The sequence below is a fragment of the Girardinichthys multiradiatus genome, chromosome 1 (genome assembly GCF_021462225.1).
Source record: "Girardinichthys multiradiatus isolate DD_20200921_A chromosome 1, DD_fGirMul_XY1, whole genome shotgun sequence".
NCBI classification, from domain to species: Eukaryota; Metazoa; Chordata; class Actinopteri; order Cyprinodontiformes; family Goodeidae; genus Girardinichthys; species Girardinichthys multiradiatus.
This window is the reverse complement of record NC_061794.1, coordinates 38,236,435-38,257,201: the sequence shown is the minus strand read 5'-3', so window position 1 is coordinate 38,257,201 and position 20,767 is coordinate 38,236,435. Positions and strand designations below refer to the sequence as shown.

Sequence of the window (20,767 nt, the reverse complement as noted above, 5' to 3'; positions counted from 1 at the left end):
CAAATAAACTCCTCAAAGTGCATTTTTACTCAGCCCCCTGAGTCAAAACCTTATGCTGCAAGAACGTCTAGAGATACATTTTTGCTCATTCTCCTGTAAAACAGCTGAAACTCAATCATATTAGAAGGAAAGCATCCATGAACAATTTTAAAGCATTTCCATTGACTCTTAATTGGATTTGGTTCTAGACTTTGACTTGGCCAATCTTACACATGGCCATGCTTTGATCAATAGCATTATATAGGAGCTCTGACTGTATGTTTAGGGTCGTCGTCCTGCTGGAAGGTGAACCTCCGCCCCAGTCGCAAGTCTTTTTGAGCTTCAAACAGGGTTTCTTTACAGTGTTTCCCTGTATTTAGGTCCATCCATGTTCCCGAAAACTCTGTCCTATCCTTGTTAAAGAAGATATTCCCCACAGCATGTTTTATTGTGGGCATGGCAGATTCAGGCTGATTTGTAAAGTGCATAATTAATATTTGTCCTGTTGACATATTCTTTCACCTAAGCAATAGATCTCAGCAGCTTCTCCAGAGTTATTAAAGATCTCTTGGCTGATTTTCTGAGCAATGCTGCGATAGCCTGGCCTGTAGGTTTATATGCCAGTTTATTTACTGTGCGACGTTCAAGGCTTGACTCTGCTTTAAACTTTTTCACAACTTATCGCTGACCTGTCTGCTGTCTTCCTTGATCTTTATGGTGTTTGTTCACTAAAAATCAAACCTCAGAGGCCTTCACAGAACTGCAGGATTTATACTGAGATTAAATTGCACACAGGTAGACTACTGATTGCACTAGATTTTATTGATATAAATAGATGATTTTGAAAATCATGTATCCTTTGTTTTGCTCTACCACATAAAATCACAATTAAATACATTTAAGTTTGTTGTTGTGACATACAAATTATTTCCAAGTCACTGTAAGTCACCTGCAGCAGTTCCAAACCCAGTAAAACAGCCCGTCCACCTCCTCCACCTCTCCTACAAAACCTTCAGTCTCCTACCGCTCCCAGGTGTGACTAATAGATTGCTGTTCTGCAAACTCAGAAAAACACACTGCTCCTCAAGCAGAGCGAGAGGAAACGGTGATCTTCAGTAAGGTGTGGGACTCTGGTTGACTGAGTCACAAGTGAACCTGATGATTCTCTTCCTCTTTTATCTCCTGCTCTTACTTATCCCTCAGCTGATGCTACTCTCCAACACATCTGCACAGGATGCTGCAACACTGCCATCTAATGGCATTGACTGCTGCAGAGAATCCTAGCCCAGATTAAAGAAAGCATCATTTATGACAAAGATGCCTTTTATGTTTCAGCTTCATCTCTTTAATGCCACCCACACTAAAGGGTCCTAGATCCCACCTGCTTGCTTTCTGCTTCTGTCTCATACTGCTTCGTTTTTCACTCTCTATCCTGCTCTTTTCTTTTTTCTCTTTTTTTTCTTGTCTGCCTGCTGTCCGGTGTTTCTCTCTGTGCTGGGACTCCTCCCCAGTGAGGAGGGCGAGGATGAGGGTGCCCATCAGTTCTGTTGCTCTGCCTCAGGCTGCAGCAGCCCCTCCTCACGCTGAGCAGAGGTTCGGCTGACCTCTCGACGACTCGCGCGCTTACCTGCAAATAAAAACTGAGACGTCACTGTGCGCCAAAAAGACATTAATGCTGCATTCCTGTTGGGAGAAAATTGAAACGCATGCAATCTGTGGTATCTGTGTCACTGATTTATTCATGTATTACATGCTTTGTGTGTTAATCATTACTTTATGGAATCTCAATGTTGTGTTCTCTCTGTATTCCTTGCTATTTATTTCCTCTCTTACAGCCATATCTTGCTGTCAGAATACATCAGCATCATCTGCTCATTGCTGTTGCATCCATGCCTTTCTTGGGTTCATTAGTTGAGTCATGTCATATGATTTATGTGCTGATTTCCATAAACTTCTGTCCCCGAGAATTATGTAATGTAAAAATAATAATTGTATTCAGTTTGTTAATCCTGTAAATTGTTCCCTCTATTAAATATTCTCGTCCATCAAGTTTAATTATTCCTTCGATTTAATAAAGATTTTTAGCTCCTGAGGACGCTGCCATCCTTCCTGAGGTATTTTTATACGCTCCACTGTGTTTTTCTCGTCACGCTGGATCACTACACATTTGTTACATCACTCTTCTCTACCTTAAGGACATTGTACCCTTCTACACATTAAAAGTAATAACAGAAATGCTCTTGTCATTAATAAGTCTGTTGTGTGGTGCACAGAATTTTCAAACCTTAATGCATTTCTCCACAAATCATAAAGCATTTATGTTTGGATCCTGATAGTGTGTTGCCTTCAATTGCTAAAGATCTGGTGTCTATTTTGTTTTATGTATCCATTAATATAAAAGCCTGCATCAGCAGACTGTCAATATCTGATGCTAGATTAAAGACATTATCATTATTACAGGGAGAGATACTTAAAAAAAAACAGAGCAGCTTTGTTCTTATTAAAAAAATTAGTGAGAAAAATAAATATGATAAGGAATGGATATATAATTGACCAATATAAAGCACCTTCCAAGTGGATGGCCATGCCGGGTAAAGATGAGTGAAAAGATTGGAAATAAAATTCATGGTTTATTGCAGTAGCAAAATTTCCCCCAGAAAGAGTTTAGAAAATTCAGATCTCTAAATTAATTTGTTTGCTTTTAAATATTAATTGCACCAGTAAAAATTACTGGTGCCACCCTGAACAAGTCAGATGAATATACAGGGGTTGGACAATGAAACTGAAACACCTGGTTTTAGACCACAATAATTTATTAGTATGGTGTATGGCCTCCTTTTGCGGCCAATACAGCGTCAATTCGTCTTGGGAATGACATATACAAATCCTGCACAGTGGTCAGAGAGATTTTAAGCCATTCTTCTTGCAGGATAGTGGCCAGGTCACTACGTCATACTGGTGGAGGAAAACGTTTCCTGACTCGCTCCTCCAAAACACCCCAAAGTGGCTCAATAATATTTAGATCTGGTGACTGTGCAGGACATGGGAGATGTTCAACTTCACTTTCATGTTCATCAAACCAATCTTTCACCAGTCTTGCTGTGTGTATTGGTGCATTGTCATCCTGATACACGGCACCGCCTTCAGGATACAATGTTTGAACCATTGGATGCACATGGTCCTCAAGAATGGTTCGGTAGTCCTTGGCAGTGACGCACCCATCTAGCACAAGTATTGGGTCAAGGGAATGCCATGATATGGCAGCCCAAACCATCACTGATCCACCCCCATGCTTCACTCTGGTCATGCAACAGTCTGGGTGGTACGCTTCTTTGGGGCTTCTCCACACCGTAACTCTCCCGGATGTGGGGAAAACAGTAAAGGTGGACTCATCAGAGAACAATACATGTTTCACATTGTCCACAGCCCAAGATTTGCGCTCCTTGCACCATTGAAACCGACGTTTGGCATTGGCATGAGTGACCAAAGGTTTGGCTATAGCAGCCCGGCCGTGTATATTGACCCTGTGGATCTCCTGACGGACAGTTCTGGTGGAAACAGGAGAGTTGAGGTGCACATTTAATTCTGTCGTGATTTGAGCAGCCGTGGTTTTATGTTTTTTGGATACAATCCGGGTTAGCACCCGAACATCCCTTTCAGACAGCTTCCTCTTGCGTCCACAGTTAATCCTGTTGGATGTGGTTCGTCCTTCTTGGTGGTATGCTGACATTACCCTGGATACCGTGGCTCTTGATACATCACAAAGACTTGCTGTCTTGGTCACAGATGCGCCAGCAAGACGTGCACCAACAATTTGTCCTCTTTTGAACTCTGGTACGTCACCCATAATGTGTGCATTTCAATATTTTGAGCAAAACTGTGCTCTTACCCTGATAATTGAACCTTCACACTCTGCTCTTACTGGTGCAATGTGCAATCAATGAAGACTGGCTACCAGGCTGGTCCAATTTAGCCATGAAACCTCCCACACTAAAATGACTGGTGTTTCAGTTTCATTGTCCAACCCCTGTATATATATATTTGAAGAATTTGTTTAAGTTATGAATTATTGTTTCAGAGTTATTTCAGTGTAAATGAACGTTTAGATATTAATGCATAACATCATGATGCTTGTGGTATGACGACACTCTTCAACATGAGAAAGACAAGAGAGCATGCCACTCAAGTAAGGCAGATGAGAGTTGATCTTTGCGTGTCCAGAAATGCCTTTAATTTATATATTATAAAACGAAAATGGCTTTTCTGAAAATGTTTAAATCCCCAAACAATGGGAACTGTGAGAAACAAGGCTGGAGGAGGAGCCAGATTTATTTTGACACCACACACTGAGAACCAGGACTGGAACCGTGTGCTTTGGTCAGATCAGGCAAACACTACAGGTGATTCTAGTGTAATAACAAAGGTGGGACAGTACCTGATGGCCATTGATGATCCCTGGTGTTAAGGTAAGAACCCTATCCCTGTACTCCAACCTTTCAAAATGTTATAGGAGACAAATTGGCCTACTATCATATTAATAGGGTTTTAACAACGCATTAACAGCAGGGGTACCAATAATTGTGTCCCTGGGGAATGTTTTTATAAATATTACTTAATATAGGATTTTCCTCCCAAAGGAGTGAATGTGTTCAAGATTAGTTTGATTTTCTGAATTTAAACGTTTTTACTCACCGTTACTGGGGTTGCCACTCTTTGTGGAGGGATATAGAGCTGCAATAAAAATAAACTCAAAATTAATTAAATAACTGACAATTTAAATTACAAAAACAGATCACCATCTTCAATGAAGAATAAATAATTAAACCATTTCACTTACAAATCTGAAAATTAAATTTTTATGTGTGGTTATTCAGGTGAATAATAATCCATTATGGACAGAGCTTAAAATAAGAATTTTAAATATGTATATATATACTAAATCAAATTGGGCTGCTGTAGTGGAAATTCTCCATAAGCACTATTATGTCATGTTTGCAGGTTAGTAAGGCACCCAAGTGGCAACAGTGTTTTTAATCATAAATAACTGGAGAACATACAGGGGGGGAATCACAGGAAGAGCAGAACATGGAGCACAGGCAGATTAATGGAAGAATCCAGCAAGGAACAATGAAATCAGATCAAATCAAATCTTAAATTCTGAGGCAGGGGCGGAAAGTCACAAAGGAACCACATGAGCTAATCAGAGGAGATGTGGAACAGCTGTGGCAGAATAAAAGCAGGGAAATGGAGACAGGGATACTAGTAAGCACAAAGGGAGCAGAACTGAGATTCAGAAGGATCTACACACCAAACGGGAAAAGGCCTGGAACAAACATAAGAGAATAAACCAAACTGCATAGATGAAAGAACACAAAAAATAATAATAAAATTAGAAACTAAACACAAAAGACTTAACAGATATGGCAAAACCCTAAAAGAAACAGTAAACAACTGAATATGGTGAGACCTTTTTTAACAATATGAAACCCAGGAAAATTTAGAAAGGAGCACAAAAGAAAATAAAACCCAAACACCTGTGGATCGTGACATACAAATTTTATTTATTCAGATTGGCAAACATCTATTTCCCAAAACATAATCATCTGGCGCTAAAAAGCTGTTTAACCATCATAATACAGAATGACACTGCTTGCAGGCAACAGTTGCAGTTATTGGTATTGAGATGGTTGCATTTACCAAGTTTTTACCTGCATGGAGTATTTATCAGGAGCTGTCTGAAAAGACCTTCTACAGTTTGATGTAAATAATATAATAATAGTAGCATATAAATGACAGAATAAAAAATGAAACAGTGTGAATTTTGAAAATAAATACAAATATTTATATGTAATATTTGCATCTGTAAAACTGTTCACATCCTTTTTTTAAATCTCACTGAGTGTGAAACTAGTTACCTTGATTGCTCCCGTACATCACTATACTAATAAATCTAAATACATCGCTCCCCATCAGCTAGAATATAGGTTGCAGCTTTAGTTGTCAGTTAAAGAAACCGTCTCATTAGGGCAACTATACACTGCAGGTTAAGCTTCTCTGTGATTCAAAATAATCCTCATAAACAGCCAAACCAACTGGGTAGAGACCTTCATGATAGTGTTTTCACTGACAGCACAATAACTGATTTGCTTGCATAGTTTATTTTAAGCTTTCTGTGTAGAGACAGTGATTTTTTAATGGGGAACTGTCAACTGGCAGAAACGGATAAGAGTGAAACACAGTCAGGGCTGCTCAACATAACACTCCAGCCTCACATTTTCACACCATGTTTTTTTATGCATCATGAAATGTGCAAGAAACTTGGTGCAACCTTGTTCTATTTGGACATACTTTCTAAATGAGTGTTATTTAAAAGGCCAGTAAAGCCCAGAGTTGAATCTGAGATGTTGCAAAAATGAGATCTCAAAAGAAAGACTTTTAAACTACTTTTGCTGCAAAAATACTTTTTTTTTTTATCTTAGCAAGCCCTTATTATAGAGTGAAGTGCATAGTTTTTAAAAACGTGTTAGCATGTTTTCTTGGCGTGTGTGAACTCTCAGACATACTGTTCAATTCTGCTTAATTAATGCGTTTATCTTGTGCCTATTCATAATAGATGTCATAACGAGGCATTTTCCAAGACAAACAGGCCCAGTTCATTACAAATTATATACAATTCAATTGATCAAATAAGTTAGTTTTAATCAATCCAGTTCATTCCAGATAAAAGAACCAATAAAAGATTCAGATCTATTTCAAACCAGATACAAAAAAAACAGGACAGTCCGATTTAGCTGACAATCTGGAAAAAGTAAACTATCTAAGGCTACCAGCCAACTGTGACGAAGTGAGTTGCTAACTTTTCAGCAGTCGCTCATCCTGAACAACCATGTGGCGACAGTGGAGAGGAACAACTCCTTTGTAGCAGGTGGAAACTTCCAGTAGAACCAGGCCCAGTTTGAACATCTGCCATCCAAGTAGACACAGCTAAACACAGAAGCTGGGCCTTGAGTGCTTTATTTTTTAAGATATTTTTTTGGCACTAGTGGCCTTTATATTTTCCATTTTGACAGTAGGTAGACAGGAAAGAGGGGGAGACATTTGGTAAATGTCGCTGGGTCCAGGACTCGAACCTGGGACAGCTGCCATTTGAGGACTGTAGCCTCTGTATATGGTCGCACGCTTTCACCCCTACACTAACAGCGCCGCGCCCCCTTGAGTGCTTTCTATGCAAAGAAGAAACAAACTGAATGTTTTACAATCAAGCAATTATATTTTTGCTGAATAAATAAAAATAATATGATGGCATTGCTGAAGTATTGTTACAGTTTCAAATATGAGACAATATTAAAATCAATTGAGATAATTGAATTAATCTGAATTGAATTTTTAGCATAAGACCAATTCATAACAAATGTCATCTCAGTGTACCTTACAAGACAAAAAGATCAAATTCATAACCAGAGATACATTTGAAACAAGAGATTTAGAAACACCATGTAAAAAGAACACTAAAGCTAAAACTAGAGAAACATGATCTTTCCTTTTGATTTTCAAATAAACTTGCTGCAGCATTTTTAATAAACTGAAAGGATTTTAACCAATGTTTGGGGCTTCCTGTATATATCAACATGAACGGCTTAAAAGGTGTTTAAGCTGTCACAATACACTATCATTACATTTTTTCATTAAGTTCTTTTTTGACCTTTCCACTTTTATCAATAAATTACAAAAACATTTCAACATGTGTGTGTCATTGTGATTTCCCATTGGATAAAAAAAGACGCCTGAGCCAGATGTCTGACTAAGAGAGGGTGAAGGAGGGGGAAACAGGGCAGGATAGTCAAGTTCGCAGCTGTCAGAGGACTGTGGAGAATGCAGCCTGTTCAGCTCAGCAGGGCGAACAGGAGCCAATAAAATGTGAGTGTGAAAAAGTGAAAGAGACAGAGAGAGGAGAGGGGGTGTTTTCAAGCTGTCACAACCAGTGTGAGTCTTTTCTCTGACATCGCCAGGATGGTAAGAGGTTTTTCACGTTTATTTCACCTCCTAAGTTGTCACAAAAGGGAATTTAGTTGGGCTGTTTTTGTGTTTGGATGGTGGGTCTCACCGCGGGGGCATTGTGTTTATGAGATGGAAGACCTTCTTCAAAGACAGATTCCAAAATAGGGACATTGATAATAAATGTGTTGCTTTTGAAGTTGTTCTCATCTTTAGAAAGAAAGGACATGTTTTGAAAAACTAGCATAAGCAAAAGAAAAATGATGTTTCGGTTTGCAGCCTACCTGTCTGACAGAGTACATGCCTTTGAGATGACAAATGCCAAACCTAAAATTAGTCCTACTCTTGAGGTAATGCTAATAAGCAATTATCAGAAATGGCTGTGCCTCCTACTGCAGCTTCAAAGCTTTTAGGTTCTGCATGTCTGCAGGGATGGTGGAGTACACAACATACAGTATATCTTAAGTGAATGAGCAACTTCCTCAAATACGATTTCTTCTAGAAAGTGAAAGCAATTTACTAATAAGTAGAGATAAGCAGAACTAACAGTCACTTTGCAGTTAACTTTTAAATTTTTCTGTGACAGTATCTGTTTACACAATCCCTATCTCCTAATCTTTCTTGCATGAGAGCCTTAGATTATCCAAAGAGATTATGCTTAAAGATGCTTCCACCTGCCTCACTTTTTGGCCCTTTGAACAATCTGACAGAGCAGGAATGTTGATGCCTCCTCTGAGCTCGTTTCAGTTTTAAACTTGATGGTCACAGGAAAATGTGAAGCAGCAGACCGGCTGGAGAGTGTTGGCGACACAGGAATGCTCGGATCTGACTCGTGAATGATTTTATTGTTTCCATTCATTTTGACAATTTGAAAGAAGGAAATCAGATTTACAGAAACTGCTCCACCAACAGTTATTTCATTATTGTATCATTTTAAACCTTGAAATTGTTACAAAGACTTATCACACACAGGTTTACCCAAAGGTATTTGCTGAAGTCTCACAGAGGACAGCCCTGAGCATCATGTATAGCGCCCTGCAAAAGAATTATTTTCGATTTTCAACCACAAACTTAAATGCATTGAAACTGTATGTATCTGATAAACCAACACAAAGACGTGCACAATTGTGACGTGGAAGAAAATAGTACTTGTTTTTTAAAATGTATTTTACAAACAAAAAATTTGAAGTGTGGTGTGCATTTGTACACAGTACCTCTGAGTTATTACTATGCAGAACCACTTTTCTATTCAATTATAGTCTGCGAGTCTTTTGGGGTAAACCTCTACAAAAGGCATACATAGACACAGACATAAGACAGACTGAAATTTTGCCCATTATTCTTTACATAGGAGCCCAAACTTTGTCACATTGGATGGTTAGCATCACGTTTTATGTCTTGCCACAGTTTCTCACTTAGATTTAGGTCTGGACTTTGATTAGGTCTTTCAAGCACATAGAAATTATTTCATCCAAACCCCTTACACTGTAGCTCTGGCTCTATTTAATGTCATGTCCTGCTGGAAGTTAAACTGTCATCCGAGTTTCAAATCGTTTGCAGCTTCCACCTCTTGATCCACACTTGATCCACAACACTTCCAGGTTTGTCCTGTTTTTAACTCCTTCCATCTTCCTTCCAGTTTGGACAAGCTTCCCTGACCCTGCTGAAAGAAAAGCATCTCCACAGCAACATGCTGCCATGCTTCACCCTGGGAATGGTGTGTTTAGTAGGATGTGCAGTGTTAATTTTTCTGCCCCATGTAGCCTTTTACATAGAGTCCAAAAAAGGTTTAATGTCATCTGACAAGGGCACATACTTCCATATGTTTGCCTTAAATTGTAAACGGGGCTTCTTATATCTTCCTCTTAACCGGTCAGTTTAGGTTGGCAGTTGGTAGTTGTGCAGTTGTGTCATACGTTTTTTGAATCATGGATTGTACCCTGTTCTTTGAGATGCTTATCCCAGGGTTATAACCTAACCATGATTTAAACATCTGCACAAACTTATCTCTGACCTGTCTGCTGTGTTCTTTGGTCTTCATGATGCTGTTTGTTCACTAATGTTCTCTAATAAACCTCTGAGGCTTCAAAGGAGAGCTGGATTTATACTGAAATTAAATTACCTGCAGGTGGACTCTATTTACCAATTTGGTGACCTCTATATGGAAGTGGTTGCACAGCTTTTTCTTTAGGGGTATCAGAGTAAATGTAAGTGAATACATATGCAGGCAACAATTTTCTAACTTTTATTATAAAACCTTTTACGTCACAATAATGCACTACTTTGTGTTGGTCTATCACATAAAATCCCAATAAAATACATGGAGGTTCGTGGTTAAAATCAAAAACAAAGTTTAAAGGATGGAGATTGCTTGCAAGGTACTGTATCAGATACTGAGCTTTAAAATAATCATTAAATGTTATTTTGAAGTTTAATGGTGAAACGATTCGAAACCATTTGAGACAACTGCAATGCTGTGGCGGAAATGAGTCGACTCTCAAATGGATGCCGTTATTGGCTTCCCCAGGGCACACTGCAGAGAGGTTAATCCAGCAGATTCGTGTCCTGCTGTGGGTTCAGTCACAGCCACAAACACACACACACACACACACAAACACACACCATCACATTAATATCTTATGATTGGAGGACAGGAGCCAGAGAAGTTGACATTGTGCTTTTTCAGCAGCCCTCGTTCATTTTTCAATTTCTGCCGACTTGTTTTATTCTTTAAACTCTTATCTGTGACCACTCCCAAGTTTATTAGAGTCCAGCCATCTGTTTCAGTTCCAATTAAATGGTGAGGGGTAGTGATACTGTTGGCTGGTCCTCAGGAGGAAACCTCAAGAGTATTTCTCTCTCTGGCTCTGCAATGAGAAAACAGGCTTTCTTACATAAATGATGAGCTGCCAGCTGTGATGTGGCCACATTTCTGTTTCCTACAACAAAACTGTATTTCATCGACATCTTTTTTTCAGTTACTGTATTTTATTTCTTTTTTTTGTTTAAACTCCTTAGAGATTTTTTTAAATAAGCTGTAACTGCATTTTTCTATATTTGCAGAAGTTCTCAAATGTACAGCCTTTATTTGGCATAAGTAAAGATGCCAGATTTTGTTAGGATTTTCAGATATTACCTCCCCTGAGAAAATGAGGCGATTAGATTTTTGAATTGTAACACGCACCGTGCGTCTTACTCATAAAATTCAAGGTGTTTATTTCTTGTGCAACATGAAAAACAGGGAGGTTTTTTTCAGGTGCTTGTAAAAGTGAGTAAACTGATGTTCCCAAAATAAATGAAATAATTTCCATCTTTTTTAGAGCTCTAAGAATTTTGTTGCAAATACTTAATTTTTAGACAGATTTTCTAATTTAAAAATGAATGCAGTTTGTCTTTTTGTACAGTATTGTCAACAGCTTTAATTAATTCGATTTACAGAAAGGGAGACATTTGTTACAGCTCATTATAACTCTTCATTTCTTTGATATGATTAAAGCCAGCTGTCCAGTGTATACGTTCATGCCTTTAGTATTTGATAAATTTCAGACAACAAAGAACTTGTTGGTTATTCTACAAAGATATCTGAAAATAGTCTGGACAGATTTGTTGATGCTCCTAAAGTGAATGTTTTACAAAGTGTTTAACAGAGAAAGGCAGAGTAGCCCAAACTTGTACTCAAGTAAAAAATTCCCATCCAAACAATTATTCATATAAAACTAAAAAGGTATTTGGTAAAAAGACTGCCAAAACTTTTGATTATAACACCTGATTTAATTCGTAAACATTATGTAATAAAAAAGACAAAAATATATAAAGTTATGTGCAAATTCTGGTATTTTAAAGAATGAAATAAAACTTAGTACAAATAATACATTCAGGCAGAAAACACACATTTCCAAACCAATTTCTTTAGAACATAAAGCTTTTCAAACCAATACTTACAGAAGGTGAAGTTTATATGTTAGAACAGTGCAAAGTATTACCAGTGACCATATTTACTGTTTACTCATTGAACTCCAAATGACTGTGCAGGCTTTACAGGCTCAACGGACAGATAGTAACATTCACACAGTGATGCTTGTGTACAAACAAGAAGTCTCGTTTTAATGTAAACTGTAAATGTGTGTCTGGTGCATTTTTGGTAAAAACTAGGTTGTTCATCATTCAGTGAAGTAACTAGAGGGGGTAAAGTAGTCAGAATTTGTAGTCAAGTAAGAGTAGCATTAATTTGGAATAATATTTAAGTAGAAGTAAAATATATCGTGCAGTACAACTATTCCAAAAGATACTTTTTTTTCCCAAAATCTTAATCATCTGAGTAAATGTAACTAATTATTATCCACCTCTGGTGTTTAACTGGAACTTGTGTGGAGAGACATTTCAGCAAAATGTTGACAGAACGTAAAATACAATTTTTAGGAAAGAACACTGACTAAACCAACTGTTAAAAATGGAAGGGGCTCAGTTTTGCTTTAGGCCTGTTATGGGAAACCTTAATTCTGTGCAGAGCACAACGGAGAACCACAACCATCAAGTCCATCCTGGAACAACAGTATAATGACCCAAAACATTCAGCTAAAAGGTCTCAAAGACAGCTAAAAAGGAACATTGGACTATTCTTTAATGGTTCTCTATGAGCCCAAATCTTAATCCTATTGAACATCAATGGAAAATACCTGACAGTTACTGCGCAGAGGCTTTTCTTCAAACCTGAGAAAGCAAGAGCAGTTCTCTATGTAAGAGAGGACCAGAATACCAGTGGTCAAATGAAGATGTCTCCTGTAAGGAACAAATATTCACTTGTTATGATTGCTGCAAAGGTTGCTGCCAGAAAAGCATTAATTTACTCAATTTATATTCAGTCAGTTCGGTTTAACCCAGACAAAAAAATTAATTTCAACTAACTGGACACCTATGTTTATTAAAGCCAAAGTAAGCAAAACAAGCAAGGATCTGTTACAAAGATTAGTTTTTATATTAAAAATATTGAATGATTAAATAAGTGATAGTATGTACCCAAAGGAACATCTTGCATACAAAGTAGCATAAATCAGATATGAAAACCAAACATACTCAAGACTTTGCTATGTGTGGAAAAAGTAAACAAGCAAAGTCAGTCTGTATTTAACCACTGGAAAGCTACAAGGCACACTAGGCAAGCATGATCCGACAGCTGAGTCGCGTGCTGATAAAGAAATCCTGCAGAGCTGGCTGACTGTGAATGGGAAAGGGTGAATAGAATCTGGAGGTGGGTCGGGTAGTGATCCTACTGTGAGAAGTAATACCTGAAATGTCATGAGTTTGCACAAAGAAGCAGAAAACTAACCCAAGCATTTGAATAACACCAGATCAAATAATATTAGTTGTGTTCTACTACCTTAAAACAGGCCAGAATACTATTTACAGATGGCACATAGGTATACTCTTGCATGAAGTTTAGTTTTTCCACAAATGCAATAGTTTCTCCAACGTACTTGGGAGGGGAAAATAGTAAGAAGGATATTCATTGATTTGCATTTAGCAGCTTGGCAGTTAGATGCCACTATCACTTTAGTTAATTATCATCATGGCAATTGTAAGTGCTTATAAAAAATTTTAATTCAAGTCACCTGCATTTAAAGCATTTAAAATGTAATATCACTAATTAATATTCAGATTCAGACAAGGCCAGCTGTTGTACAATAGCTGTATACGCATCCTTGGCTCAAGTCGAGTTTGTTCCCAATGCAGGTTGGACTCTATGTGGGCTGCCCCCTTGTTGCCCCTTGGGATTGTTGTAAAGAAAATACCTTTTGGATCAGGAAACTCAACTTGAAAAACATGGACTGCTATCTCCACATCGGGGGTTGGTCTGTGCCTCAACCAGAGGAAATATCTTGGGTGTCTTGTTAACAAGTGATGGCAGGATGGAACGGATAATTGATGGACTGACTGCGGCCTTGTCCCGGGTAATGTTGGCACTGCTCCGGTCTGTTTTGGTGAAATAAGAGCTGAGCCAAAAAGCAAAGGCATGAATTTAATGGCCCATTCATGTTCTGACCCCTAATCTAATGTCAATCCTGACTGAAAGAACAAGGAGTTGGATTACAGCAGCTATAATGAGAATCAAATCTGGGAGATCTAGACTGAGACTTCAAGGTTTGAGGGAGGAGCATGAAGCAGACCTGTTGCTTCTCTGCATTAGAAGGAGTCCGTTGAGTTGGTTCTAAAAAGGATTCCTACTAAAGATCTCATTTTGGAGCTTTTCCAGGCACATCCTGCTGGGAGAAGAATCTGCGATGGACCCAGAGCCCACTGGAGCGACTACATATGCACTCTGGCTTTTGGAAAACATTGGAATGGGAGCTGGAGGCTGTTGCTTGGGAAAGGGTTGTCTGGCTTTCCCTCCTGGATTTTTCACTCAGATAGGTGGTAGATGATGGACAATTAAGCCATGATTGATAGAAACTATATAGCTCTATGGTCTTCAAACCCTTCTTCTGTTTGGGGCAATTATATTTCTGCTGTGCCCTTAGTACTTGTCAAATAAGTTTTTCTCTCCACTCTCAGTATTTTCATCATCTGATCAGTAGCATCAGAGGGTACAGGTGATTTTGCATGCTGCACAACACTTAGCACCCTTTTATAGCTGGAACAGCCACTCTTTAAAGAATAACCATGCCAGGTTATTTTTGATGAGATGAGCTGCGTCTGCTGTGAAATAGTATAAACCTTATAACCTGCTGCTCTGTACAGGTCCTTCTCAAAGTATTAGCATATTGTGATAAAGTTCATTATTTTCAATAATGTAATGATGAAAATTTAACATTCATATATTTTAGATTCAATGCACACTAACTGAAATATTTCAGGTCTTTTATTGTCTTAATACAGATGATTTTGGCATACAGCTCATGAAAACCCAAAATTCCTATCTCACAAAATTGGCATATCATTAAAAGGGTCTCTAAACGAGCTATGAACCTAATCATCTGAATCAACGAGTTAACTCTAAACACTTGCAAAAGATTCCTGAGGCCTTTAAAACTCCCAGCCTGGTTCATCACTCAAAACCCCAATCATGGGTAAGACTGCCAACCTGACTGATGTCCAGAAGGCCACTATTGACACCCTCAAGCAAGAGGGTAAGACACAGAAAGAAATTTCTGAACGAATAGGCTGTTCCCAGAGTGCTGTATCAAGGCACCTCAGTGGGAAGTCTGTGGGAAGGAAAAGTGTGGCAGAAAACGCTGCACAACGAGAAGAGGGACCGGACCCTGAGGAAGATTGTGGAGAAGGGCCGATTCCAGACCTTGGGGGACCTGCGGAAGCAGTGGACTGAGTCTGGAGTAGAAACATCCAGAGCCACGGTGCACAGGCGTGTGCAGAAAATGGGCTACAGGTGCTGCATTCCCCAGGTCAAGCCACTTTTGAGCCAGAAAACGCGGCAGAAGCGCCTGACCTGGGCTACAGAGTAGCAGCACTGGACTGTTGCTCAGTGGTCCAAAGTACTTTTTTCGGATGAAAGCAAATTCTGCATGTCATTCGGAAATCAAGGTGCCAGAGTCTGGAGGAAGACTGGGGAGAAGGAAATGCCAAAATGCCAGAAGTCCAGTGTCAAGTACCCACAGTCAGTGATGGTCTGGGGTGCCGTGTCAGCTGCTGGTGTTGGTCCACTGTGTTTTATCAAGGGCAGGGTCAATGCAGCTAGCTATCAGGAGATTTTGGAGCACTTCATGCTTCCATCTGCTGAAAAGCTTTATGGAGATGAAGATTTCGTTTTTCAGCGCAACCTGGCACCTGCTCACAGTGTCAAAACCACTGGTAAATGGTTTACTGACCATGGTATCACTGTGCTCAATTGGCCTGCCAACTCTCCTGACCTGAACCCCATAGAGAATCTGTGGGATATTGTGAAGAGAACGTTGAGAGACTCAAGACCCAACACTCTGGATGAGCTAAAGGCCGCTATCGAAGCATCCTGGGCCTCCATAAGACCTCAGCAGTGCCACAGGCTGATTGCCTCCATGCCACGCTGCATTGAAGCAGTCATTTCTGCAAAAGGATTCCCGACCAAGTATTGAGTGCATAACTGTACATGATTATTTGAAGGTTGACGTTTTTTGTATTAAAAACACTTTTCTTTTATTGGTCGGATGAAATATGCTAATTTTGTGAGATAGGAATTTTGGGTTTTCATGAGCTGTATGCCAAAATCATCTGTATTAAGACAATAAAAGACCTGAAATATTTCAGTTAGTGTGCAATGAATCTAAAATATATGAATGTTAAATTTTCATCATTACATTATGGAAAATAATGAACTTTATCACAATATGCTAATATTTTGAGAAGGACCTGTATTTTTCCTCCAGTCACTTCCTCCTCATTGCTAAATACTTTGCAGGGCTTCTATTTAACAGCCCGACAAATACATTTTGTATTGCCCGAAGAACCCAACTAATGTCCCAGCAACCATATGCACATTTTGGAGGTGTGCATGCCCCCCCAAGATAAGGTAAGTTATAAACCCTATGAGACACGGATCTTGCTTTTCCCTCATCTGTTAATATGATGACAGCTTAACTTCTACACATTGAGTTTAAACTGCAGTCTAAAAACCTCACAACTAGTTCAGGTTATCCTTAGTGCAATATGTTTTACATCTACGACTCAGTCAAATCAAAATACCGTCCATTCCTCATGTGTGACAAGTTACAGTAAGAGTAACCTTTCCAGCAACTACCTGCATTGTGAAGAGACACTTCTGTGAGTGCTTAGAAAGAAGGCAGCTAGGCTTCTGTTCTTGATTCTGTAAGATGTCATCTTTAGTTCTGGTCATTAAATGTTATTTCATCTATTTACATAAGGAGTGAAGTACTTTTTAGACTGTCATTCACAACCTTTGCAACATCCTCAACACCCACCTTAAAGATGATAACAGTCAATACATTGCCATGGCAACAACGTTTTTCATCCTAACAACTGCCTAGTCGCCCACAAAAGTCCAACAGCAACCATCACCAAGCAACCCCCTCCCTGTTCTCTGTTTTTCTATTGAAGGAGCAGAGGAGGAGGACTGAAAAATGATGCTGCACATAATAAACTCTGCAAGAGGAGATTATTTGCTCAAAGTGGAGGAAAAGCACAATATTAACAGTGTAGAAGGCATAAGTAGGCTTATACTATAGTTAGATTGTTAGACTTGCTGTAAAACAACAGATTATAATAATTACCTCCTTATAGAGGTTGGAATGGACTTTTTATTACAACGTTTATGTTATGCAACATGGCTGCAATGCTCTCACTGTTAATACACTCAACAATCATTGAGCTAAGTCATGTGTTGCTTAAAGGCACAGGATGTCCTGCTAGAGGACGTTGTATTGTACAATGCTTTCCGTTTGCCCACTCCAAAAATTCCAGGTCTTGATGTAAAGAGGCAGCTGGGATGTTTGAAACTCTACAGAATCCATTGTAACATGTTGATTTTAACTAATTAAAAAGGGCAGCTTGTTTCCTGAGTATTGCTTTTTTTCACTAACTCAGCTCTTAAACAGGAAGTTCTTGCAGTACAGCTGAAAAGTAACAGTTCAGGGAGGGACAATGCTGGACAGACAGTTCATTTCGGTTTTTCTTTGTAATCTTAACTAGTGATCTTCACACATTTTTAGAAATGCTTTGCCATTTTCATCAGCATTTTCTTGAGCTGAATGTAATGTCTAAACACATCCCTGATCTTAGCTGCACTCAGTGTGAGACCGGACACGGCTGACAGGAGGGGGTGTGGCCAACACAGGGAGGAAATGTAGGCAGGAACATGTGACTGTAGCTGTTTTCCCAAACACACACACACATACACACACACACAGGGATTGACTCGAGTGGACTTTTCTAGTCAGAAAGTAGCAGGACTGGAACATTTTTTGGACTTACTCGATTGCTGATAAGTTTGATGATCATTAACATTTCTGGCTGCAGACGTTTAATCTTGGATAACTTGTAATTATTTCTGGATAATCGAAACCTTGAAGAGCATTTTGATTAATGCATTTTGTCATATTCCCCTGTACCCTGGTAGTGCTGGTTTTACAGCTGCTGCTGACATAACAAGCTGGGTTTTCCTGTTAGGTTAGATTTACTGGTATGCGGCGCTGCAGAAATGTATTTATGTAGCAGCTGACTTGTCAGAAAGTTTTACTGCTACTCTGCTTGTCAAACAAGGACAGCATAATACTGAGGAAAGATATGTTGACCTGGCAAAATATTAACTTAACCCTGAACTCTTCAACAGAAGTGGACGGATGACAGAAACATTTATGTTGGTCGAATTACCAAATCACCTTGTAAACAGGGAATGTTGTCTGGAGCTGACACTGCATAAAATAAACCCCGAAGTTCACGATGAATTCCGGTAAGAAGTGGCTAGGTTCACGCCGCTCTAAGATTTACAAGTAAGTCCAGTTTTAGCAATACAGAAAGATTATTTAGCATGTTTATTGTGGACAACACTGATATCTACTTCAGTCACAGTGTTTTGGACATCAAAAATGTTTTGTGCTATAATTTCTCAAGCTGTTCGTGACGCATTCTTCTAACCTCTGCTTCTTGTTGTCGTCTTCAGTGTGGAAGGGGAGTCCCAGTGTCCGGAGACGGTCACACACAAAGACAACTCCTTCAGCCAGTCGCCTTATCTTCACGGCTCAGAGCGCTACAGTGACAGCAGCAGCGGTGTTCCCTCTGCTTCAAGGGGCCCCGCCAGCGTGGTCACCTCCAGCTCGGCCAGCTTGGCCTGGGCCCTACGAACCCGCCACCAGCCGGCAAGCCTGGCCCTCCGCAAGCAAGAGGAGGAGGAAAATAAGAGATGCAAGGCCCTCTCTGATAGCTATGAGCTCTCAACGGATTTGCAGGATAAGAAGGTAACGGTATTCCTTGTATAATTAGAGTGACGAGCTGTAAAGAGTTTTGCAGTACTATTAATAACAATGTTCAGAACTTTTACCCTTTTCATATTGTGTGATATCACAACCAGAAACGCCAGTGACGTATTTGTGAAGTCGATGAAAAATGATGTATAGTTCTCAAAGTTCTTTTATAGAGAGTAATCTTAAAAGTGTTGCATGCTTTTACATTCAGCCTCCTTTGCTCTGATACTTCTAAATAAAATCTAGTGCAGCCAACTGCGTTTGGAGGGCTCCCAATTAGTAAATTGGGTCAGTGTGTAATTTCATCTCAGTATAAGTCCGGGGGTTCTTAAAATGTTTAAGAGCTTTCAGGGATAACACTGAAGAGAGGTTTAGGTTAGAAAATAATTTTCTGAACATCTGATGGCACACTGTTCAACCACTCATTAGTAAATGGCATAACTGCAAACTAACAAAGACATTGACGCATGCCTAAACTGACAGGTCGGGTCAAAAGAGCATTATCAGGGAAGCAGCCAAGAGACCCATAGTAACACTGAAGGAGCTGCAGAAATTCATGACTCAGGTAGGAGTATGTTTTAGCAGGAAATTAGCTATGCACTCTACAAATCTGTCCTTTATGGATTAGTCATATAAAAGTCAGCCACTGTATGAAGTAATGTTTGAAACCCAGATGAAGTCCTATTGGCAGTTTGCTAACCTTGCAGGGTACACAGCAAACATAGAAGAGGGAGCTCTGGTTTAGATGAGCCCAAAATTAAGTTTTTGGGCCATATGCATCTTAAATACACACTATCCCCACTGTGAAACATGGTATTGACATCATCATGCTGTGGCGATTCTTTTTTACATAGAAGCTGGTAAGTTCTGATATGGAAAATGGTTGGAACTAGATGCCGGGCAACACCAGAAGAAAACGTAATGCTGAGGCTGCACAGGACATAACACTGAGCTCCATGTTCATCCTAAATAAACAGCTAAAGACAGAACTGAATATTTGCATCAAATTATAGATATGTTTTAGAATGCCCCAGGTAAAGTCCAGACCTAACTGATCTTGACCTATTTTGCAAATAAGAACGGGCAAAACTTTAAGTCTTTGGATACCAAAGATTCATCTGTAATTGCAGCGAAAAGTGACTTTACAAAGTGTTGAGTAATGGCGACTAAATATAAACGCACACCACAATTTCACATTTTTGTTTGAAAATATTTGTAACCTTTGTTTAGATGTAATCTTTAAAAAACATGTGTCATTTTCCTCTCACTTCACAATTATCTACTACTTTTTGTTAGTGTGAAATACATTCAAGTTTAGGGTTGCTTTGTGATATAATTTTTAAATGATCACAAGTAATTTTTCAGGCTGGTTGTGTAAAGAGCACTAAACATTGTGTAAACGGGGTTCCTGTCATAATGAGCGCAAAGCTCTAACAACACATTATCTTTCTCACCTTCTCCAGGTGGAGATGCTGGAGAGAAAGTATGGAGGCTCCTTTGTAAGTCGCAGAGCAGCCAAAACTATTCAGACGGCCTTCAGACAATATCGCATGAATAAGAACTTTGAGCGCCTCCGAAGCTCTGCCTCAGAGAGTCGCATGACACGCCGCATCATCCTGTCCAACATGAGACTGCAGTACTCCTTTGACGAGCGGCAGTCCCAGCAACAGGCACAGACACAGACCAACTTCACACACAGTGTGGCCATAGGGCCTCCTCATTCCCCTGATCCCGGCCGCTCTACAGACTACACCCATCTGGAGGATTCCTTCTCCAAACAGGTAGACTGTTGGGATTTTATGAAACCATCAGCTTCATAAGCTCTAATCCACTTTATAGCAGAAACACACGAGCCAAAGATAAAACTTTTGAAATAAATGGATAGAGCA

The 20,767-nt window shown here is 39.4% G+C and overlaps 1 protein-coding gene and 1 long non-coding RNA gene across 6 annotated transcripts in view; one reads left to right on the top strand and one right to left on the bottom strand.

Annotated features, from left to right (window-relative positions):
• iqsec2b (IQ motif and Sec7 domain ArfGEF 2b) overlaps positions 1-20,767 on the top strand; it is a 58,094-nt gene that overhangs the window by 25,242 nt on the left and 12,085 nt on the right. For 3 of the 5 annotated variants that reach the window (XM_047378022.1, XM_047378012.1, XM_047378050.1), the window contains 2 exons: positions 18,578-18,872; positions 20,342-20,659. In XM_047378022.1, coding sequence (XP_047233978.1) covers positions 18,578-18,872; positions 20,342-20,659 — 613 coding nt within the window. Of the gene's footprint in view, positions 1-16,299; positions 18,408-18,577; positions 18,873-20,341; positions 20,660-20,767 lie in introns of those variants that run through there. The other 2 variants (XM_047378031.1, XM_047378041.1) reach the window with 2 other exon arrangements.
• LOC124875716 lies at positions 788-18,691 on the bottom strand. The gene is made up of 3 exons (XR_007040106.1): positions 18,553-18,691; positions 4,672-4,710; positions 788-1,606 (listed from the first exon to the last, which is right to left on the bottom strand). It is a non-coding gene; the product is annotated as an uncharacterized LOC124875716 (long non-coding RNA).